Genomic DNA, 7,857 nt, shown 5'->3' on the forward strand with positions numbered 1-7,857 from the left:
GCACATTTTTTCCTCTAAAGCTGAAGCTCTAGCAGTCACAACACCAGTGACACAAAGCCTCACATTTAAAACCACTGCCTCTGGATACACTCCTAAAATTTTTAATCTCTTTGTTAGGTGGCAAAAACCTTAATCATTACAAAGAGAAACAGCAAGAGCCTGTACCACACACTGCAGTTTCACACAAATAACCCCTGAGCAAGAGATGCAGAACTGGGAACTCGGGCATACTCCCTCTGCATGAGCCAACCACTTTGGTGAGACGTGTGGGTGGGTGGCACTGGGAGCACCAGGGAGCAAAGCTCAGCATTTGGCCCTATGGAAAGCCACTACACAAAAGCAACCACATTTAACCTACCATTCCTGTCTAACCACTCCATTCCTCCTTTCCCCTCATACCAGTTCAGCCTGCAAATAAAATAAACTTATACCAGTGCTAGCAAAAGGGAAAAGTTTTCAGTCCTGTTAAGTGAGTTAAATTGGCTCACAGAAGCATCTCCTGAGTGTGCTTGCTCCCTATTGTGAGACCACAGCTCTACCCTACATTAGGGGAGCTTAGACATAAATTCAACCAGCAACTTTAACCAAGGTACCAGGTAAGTAGCTTTCAGTTCAGCTGACAGCTATGAAGTTGAATGCTTTCCCCTATACATGTGCAAGCCTCCAAAAATTGCATCTTTCACAGCCTGTAAAATAACAAGAAGGAATGCATTTTAGTCATAATCTAAAAAGAAATCCAAGATTATATGCAACACAGCAATCTGATTTTAGTGAGTCTTATCTGCATGCTCCAACAGCCCCATGAACCACTGCAACTCACTGACATGGCAAAAAACTTAAAAGAGTTTGTAAATGAATCTGATCAGTTAAGACCCTGACCAGAGACAGACATGATGGAAGGAGAAGGAAGCAACAGTGTGTTTAAGGGCAAGGGGAGAAAGATCTTTAAAAGCCTTTCTTGCAACAGAGGGAGCTGTGGTGCTACAGGGTTTTGTCTTGTAAGTCTTGGTAGTCCATGAACCACTTCTAAAATGGAATCCGTAGAGCAATATCAGAACTAGAAGGGTCATACACCACTAAGCTGACTGAATTTGGCAACTCCACACTTTCCCTAGAAAGTGTCAGAAGTCTGCTATTGAAGTGTTTTGACCATCCACCACTGTTATCATGAAATGATATTCAAGCTCACAGAAGCTGTGCTCTGCCATAAATGAAATCCCAGTTATTTAACTTGCAACTTGTAGCATTTTCCACTTTCTGCAAACTCACTTCACTCAGTTTATCAACACAAGCCAAGTGTCCTACAGCTGTTCCAACATTTTCTAAGATGGTGGTTTAGTTTATAGCCTATTCATCCTTCCAAGAAAAGAAAAACAGAGGTGCTCTTTCAGTCCGAGATGAAACAATCAAGAACACATTGACACATCAGGGAGGATATTTGATTTAATTATGGGTAAAACTAAAGCAAAATCTTTCCAAGTCCCCCGTCTAGTTGGTTTTTATAACAATAACATCTAGTTGCTACTGTAGCATTGATAGCGCTGTACACACAAAAAATGCCAGACGGAAGAAAATTATCAGGGTTGTAACATGGTTACTTTTGTAGAATGCTTCAAAACATCTGAAATTAACCATTTTACATCAGACAGTGAGGTTCCCAGTAGTAAACCACCAGACTGGATTTCAACAGAAGTGCTATGACAAAGAATTGGCTTTTGCTTCCCCCTCACCCTACAACAGTTTTGTTCACCTTCTTTCATGCATCACTGTAGTACCTGCAGGCACTGCTATATGAAAGCAGTGTTCCACTCTCTAATGTCTGCCACTACTGTAACAGTCAACTCATAGCACACAACAGGAGTCAACAGCTCAACCAAGACCAGAACCATCTCCACTGAAAAGAGACTACACGCCAGACACATCCCAGTTAAGAGCTGAAATCTGCATTTCTCTGCATAAAGAGGATGAGCAACTACACTGATCTTGTCTGGCAAATGTGTATGTGTAGTCTTGTTTTGAGACTTGGAACACCCAGCAAGTCACCACCCACGGTGCTGTTTCCCTTCTCACTCGAGGGAGTCTAAAAACGGAGGTGGAATGAGGGAAAATTATGGGGAACGGACAGTGATTCCCAGAAGGAGGGGTGGAAAGACCAGAGAGGAACAGGATGAAAGGTAACAAATGAGTAGCAATGTTAGGACAGGAGTGTCATGTTCTAGGCAAGGAGGCACAAAATAAAGGAGGAGCCAGAACTTTTGTGCAGAAAACCCTCAGGGATGGGGTCAAACTCCTTATGACAGGGTAAGGAGGATCTATCCTGGGGAAGGAGAACTCTGCATTTAAAAGAATTACTCTTCCAGCAGCTTGCAGATGAGATCTGCCTATACCCAAACCTTACCTGCCTGAATTAATCAGAGGGAATATCCTGCCCACCAGCTTTTCTCACATACTGAGTAGTTAAAAACCCGGGTTCTGCTCATATTAAAGTTTCAGGCTACCATTCCTGCCTTGCATTTTAGGTTTGTTTTTACACTATTAGCCCAACAAAGTGCTTAAGTGATGCACTAAGTACTCTCCTGGAAGGCTGCCTTTCTATTATCGTTCCTTTTATGAGGCTGTAAATAGCATTCTTAAACAAGCAATAACCCTCACAGTTTTGCAGCCACCCTTTCTCAGAAAAAAAAAAAAAAGTTGTACACCTCACCCATATTTTTAGCCAAAGTGATAAAGATTCACAGGACAAACTGTTCCCAAGAGTCAGACTATCCCAAACAATTCCTCTCGAGTGAATAATAAATACTTGCAAATACTGATCAGGCACACCCGCATTAAGGAGCCACCAAAACGCACTAATCAAGAACAGTAGTAGATCATTAATTTGCAGAATAAAAGCCTTTCTCAACAGGAGCTGAAGGATTGAAAATACTTAGTTGCTTTAAAACAATTTCTAGGTCTACAGGACACAGGAACACCCAAACCCAATTCTTTTAAGAAGTGTACTCTTTTCAGAGTGCACTGATGAAAGTAAAATTACTTATGTCAAAAAAACTAAGCTTTTTCAGAAGTTATTTCTAGAAAATCCATACAGTTTAAGCAAGGCTAGAATACCTTTGTTCCCTTTGCAATTTATGATTTTAAGTCCACAAAATACCTTGGAGCTCCTATCCCAGCTACTCTTTTACTCAATGGATTCAGAATGCATTGCATTAGAAGCTGGATATTCTATATTATTGCCAAAAGCCCTCAATTGTTTCATTTTACACACTTCGAAAAGAACTTTCATCCTACTGAGAACACAAAAACTAGAAGCTTTCTAGCCTGCACCATAAAACCGAAGTTATACTCCAAAATGAATGCAGAAAGATTTTTTTTTTTTCTTCTAGTGCCTTAAGATCATGCCTCATTTCAGTCCAGCATTCAGTATTACACAAGTGCTTTAGGAACCCCACTCTTAGGGAGATGCTGAGATACCACAAAAAGCTGTAAGCAGCTCAGCTGCCAAAACGTTTCTGGGCTGCTTTTCTTTTTGTTAAAAACTTGATTGTTCCTCAATCACACTTCATGCCCCCCAAATGTCATTTTAAGGTCTTTCTTTTCCCACAGAATTCATACGGTCTGTCCTCTGCAACTTTAAGAAACACAAAATGCCAGACTTTTCCAGAATTATTTCATACCTACAGCAACATTAGAGGACATAGAAAAAGTGTCCCTGAAAACTGAAGACAAAGGCATCACCACATTTCCATGGGTGAAATGCCTTCGTTTATCAGTTAAGCAAGCATCCCACAGGAAGCTCTTGCACCACCCCTGTCCTCAGGCAGGTTTTCCCTGAAGCCCCTTGTGCTGTCCAATTTCATCTTGGGAGGAAACTACCTCCAACACCATTTACTGGAAAATTCCAGCAAAATCCCCCCCGCGCTGACCCCCAGAGCAAAAGGGGAAAGTCAGCAGATCGCCATTTTCCAGCTTCAAACGAAAAATCAAGTTTCAAACTATCACAGCAAGAAACTATCCCAATGAAACTTAAGACACTTCCAAGTACATTTTGAAGAAGCCACTGCCTCTTTTAAGATCTATGAAACAATACTTAGGGTCACCAGAATCAAAACTTGCAAAGCCAAAGCGTTTTAAATTAACACCACGTAAAGCAAGTTCCTGTTTTTGCATCAGTAGATGTTTGCCACCACACAAGCAGACAAGATGTTAACCAAGAGCAGTAGATGTAGCTGGCATTTACAAGCGTTAGTATCTCTGCTAACTTTTTTACTGCCTTTTATTTATTTATAATTAATTAATCAAAAAGGCGTCTTTTTCTCAACACAGTTATCTTCCGTCCCTATTTATTCGTTTTTCTTCCTCCAGTGGGTTACACGCTGAACACGGCTGTGCAAAGCAGACTCCACAAACCAGTTTAACTCAGCATCGGGACGCCGGGGGACCCCAAACCTTTTTCCCTTGCACCTCCACGGCCTCGCCACCCCTCGGTACGCGCCGGACGAGCCGCTCTGAGGGACACAGCGCCCCAGCAGCCCAGCGCCCCTGCTGCAAGCCGTTCACGGGCCCGCCGGAGCTCCGCCGGCCGCCTCCCGGGACAGCAGGTCCCGCACCTCGCGGAGGGGCCCCCGGCTCACCTCCTCCTCCTGGGCGGCGGCGCGGAGCAGCGCCCGGTGCGAGCGGGTTGCGCCCGGATCGCCGCCACTTCTCCGCACGCCCTCCCTCCCCCGGTGTGTCAGCGGCTCCCGCGCCCCGCTCCGGCCGCTGCCGGGGCGGCGCTGCCCCCTGTCCCCACAGCCCCGCCGCCCCCCGGCAGCCGGCCACGCGGGCGGGGGCCCTCTGGCGCCGGCCAGGGCCGGGAGCGCAGCCGCCCCTTCCCTTCCTTCTTCCCTCCCTGCGCTCACCTCGTCGTCGTGGTGCTGGCAGTAGCTGGCCCGGTCGGGGAAGACAGAGAGGATGTTGTACGGCGAGGCGGGGTAGGGCGGGCTGAGGGCGAGCGGCGCGGCGGGGCCGGCGGCGGCGGGGCCGGCGGCGAAGCGCTCGATGAAGTGGTCCTTGGTGAGGCGGACGCGCTGGTGCGCCCGCACGCAGTTGTCGCACAGGTGCTCCTGGCAGTCGAGGCAGCGGGAGCTGGCGGCGTTGCCCTCGTCGCAGGAGCTGCAGCGGGGCTCGCCCTGCCGGCTGTGGGGCCGCCGCAGCAGGAGCGCCGCCGAGCCGCCGCCGCCCGAGGAGGAGGACGACGACGACGTCGAGGAGGACGCGGCCGTGGCGGCGGCGGCGGGTGAGGAGCCGGCGGCGCGGGGCGGCCCCGGCGGCGGGCGGCCGTGGTGCCGGTTGTTGCCGCCGCCGCCCGAGCCCGCGGCGGGGCCGGTCCCGGCGGCGCGGCCGTTCTTCTGCTCGTCGGCGGCGGCCGCCACTACGACGACGTCCAGCAGGTTGCTGAGGAGGAAGTTGGAGGAGGGCAGCGCGTCCATGCCCGAGGGCTCCGAGATCACCACCTTCTGGTCGCAGATGGGGCAGCGCAGCTTGAGCGCGTCCCCCGCGCCGGGGTGCCGCTGCGCCTCCAGGCACTGGCGGCAGAAGGCGTGCAGGCAGGGCAGGACGTGGAGCCGCCGCGGCGGGCCCCCGCAGGAGGAGCCGCCGCCGCCCCCGGAGGAACTGGAGGTCTGCGAGGAGGACGAGGAGGTGGAGGAGTTGGACGAGAGGGGAGCCGGCGAGCCGCACATCTCCTTGCACAGCGGGCAGATCTGGAAGTCGGACTCGGGAAACGAAGCCATTTGCGATGGGCCTGACTCCCCGATGGGGGGCAAAAACGTGTCTCTCCTCCCTCAAAAAAAAAAAAAAAAAAAGAAAAAAAAAGAAAAAAGGCAAAAAAAAAAAAAAGCGTGGGCGGAAAAGCAGAGGCACGGGGAGAAGGTAGTTCTGCAAGCAGCTTACGAGCAAGCTGGCATCGATCAGTCGTTTTGCCAAGTGGGATCGATGGGCCGGTTTTGCAAATACGGTGTCATCGATCCGGCGGTCTGCAGGGAGCTGGGTCCTCTCCTCGTACCTCGCTGCTGCCGGGCTGGCTGCTGCGGGGAGGGGGGAGTATTTTTGGTATCAAGGTGTAGCTGTCCCGTTCTCCCTCAGTAAATGGATCCTCTCGTCCCTCTCATGTACTTAACCCCCGATCCCCCGTTGCATTAGACAAATTGTATCGATTCCCCAATCGGTCAATACCTCACACAGTCTTCTCATCTCCCCCTCGGGTCAGCAGTTTGACAACGTGGTTTGGTTACTTGTCCTCTTCCTCAACGGAAAGTGCATGGGCGCCGACCGCCCGATCCCCGCCGCATCCAGCGGGGACCGAACTCTGTCCGCCGGGGCTCGGCTCCGGTTCCCACGGCCGCAGAACCGGGTCGGGGCGGCAGTGCAAGTCCCTCTCGGCCGGGCGGGCGGGGGGCAGCAGGGGCTTAACTCAAGTTTCGCTCTTTCTTCTTGGGGCGTTGGGTTTTTTCCTCTTTTCCTTTAAACCTGTGCTTGTCGGGGGGGAAGGGGAAATTTCGTTTCAGTTCCCCCCTCCACTTTTGCAATCCAGAGCAGCTCTAGGAGAGAGAGAGGCACTGAAATACAGTGGCCAGGCAGACTTCTCCGGCTCCAGTCTTCCCCCGCCGACGCCTGCTCCACCACCGCATGACTGGGGGGTGGGGATGGAGGGCGGCGTTGGTGCCCACCCCACCGGCACAGACTCACGCTGGCGGGACGCGGAGGAGGAGATGGAAAGAATAAAAGGGCTCCGAGGACAGCTGAGAAGGGCAGTCCCCTCTCTCGCCTCTCCGAGTCTCGGCTCCCGCCGGACGCCTTCCTTTGCGCGGGGCTTCCCGCGGAGGGCAGCGCCGAGCCCGCAGCAGCCCCGCACACGCGGTACCCGCCGGCTCGGGCGGCCGGTCAGTGCCGCGGGCTCGGCGCGGCTCGCACAGGCTGCGGCGGCCGGGCAGAGGAGCAGCGGCAGGTCCCCGCCGGCCGCCCTGAATTATTCATGGGGGGTGTATTATATTCGCTCGCACAAATTGGAGCCGCTGTGCAATGCTATCCGAGAGCGCTACGCTCGCCCCCTCCTCCTCCTCCTCCTCTCCGGTTCTCTCTCGCTCTGAGCCCCTGCAGCGCCTAGGATCACATTTCCTTTGTCATCTCGCCTCTTCGCGTGGTGTTTTATTGAGAAAACAAAAATAATATAAAACCCGAAGAAGAGGCGAGAGGAGGGGGGGCGGCGGGAGGAAAGCAGCGAAAACCAAAACGCCCGCCTCCCCCGCGATCTGCCGAGCCGGAGCCCACCGGCCTCGGGGGGTAAATTAGCAGGAATTACTCACTGATGCGGCAGCACCGTCCCAGGCGGCGTGGGATCCGGGGAGAGCCATCGCGCCGGGCGCCTTCCCCGCCGGGCGGGGTGCGGAGGGCGGCCCCGGGGGGGGGGGCGCGGGGCTGGCGGCGGCGCTGGCTCCGGCCCCGCTGCGGCCGCCGGCACTGGGGCGGCGCGGCGTGCGGGAGCCTTTTAAGCTCCGACGGCGCGGGCTGACTTCCGCCCGGCTGCGGGGGGCGGCCGGGGGGCGGCGGCGGCGGGCAGGAAACATTCGCCCTCCTCCGGCCCGACCTGCCCCCATCCGCCTGCATCCAGCCCCCTTGGCCCACCCCCCATCTTGCAACGCCGCCGGTTTGAGCGCCGGGGACCCCCCGAGCACCGCGGGCGTGACGCGCCGCCGCTCGGGCGGTCCGCCAGACCTCTTGGGTTTGGGATGCGAGCGGGGCTTCGGGGCCGTTCTTTGAAAGCACCGAGGCGTTAATGCAGCTTTAAACATTAAGTCTCTCGAGTAATCGAGCGTTTTC

General features: G+C 53.2%; 1 protein-coding gene across 3 annotated transcripts in view; it reads right to left on the reverse strand.

Moving 5' to 3' along the window:
- The window catches only part of TRIM71 (tripartite motif containing 71), a 62,272-nt gene extending 54,786 nt beyond the window's left edge, over positions 1 to 7,486 (reverse strand). Inside the window, exons 1-2 of one of the 3 annotated variants that reach the window (XM_074539199.1) lie at positions 7,344 to 7,486; positions 4,899 to 6,512 (exon numbers count right to left, since the gene is read on the reverse strand). In XM_074539199.1, coding sequence (XP_074395300.1) covers positions 4,899 to 5,771 — 873 coding nt within the window. In that variant the 5' untranslated portion in view covers positions 5,772 to 6,512; positions 7,344 to 7,486. Of the gene's footprint in view, positions 1 to 4,898 lie in introns of all 3 variants that reach the window. The other 2 variants (XM_074539193.1, XM_074539189.1) reach the window with 2 other exon arrangements.
- Between the last annotated feature and the right edge of the window lie 371 nt (positions 7,487 to 7,857).

The sequence above is a fragment of the Zonotrichia albicollis genome, chromosome 1 (assembly GCF_047830755.1).
Source record: "Zonotrichia albicollis isolate bZonAlb1 chromosome 1, bZonAlb1.hap1, whole genome shotgun sequence".
NCBI classification, from domain to species: domain Eukaryota; kingdom Metazoa; phylum Chordata; class Aves; order Passeriformes; family Passerellidae; genus Zonotrichia; species Zonotrichia albicollis.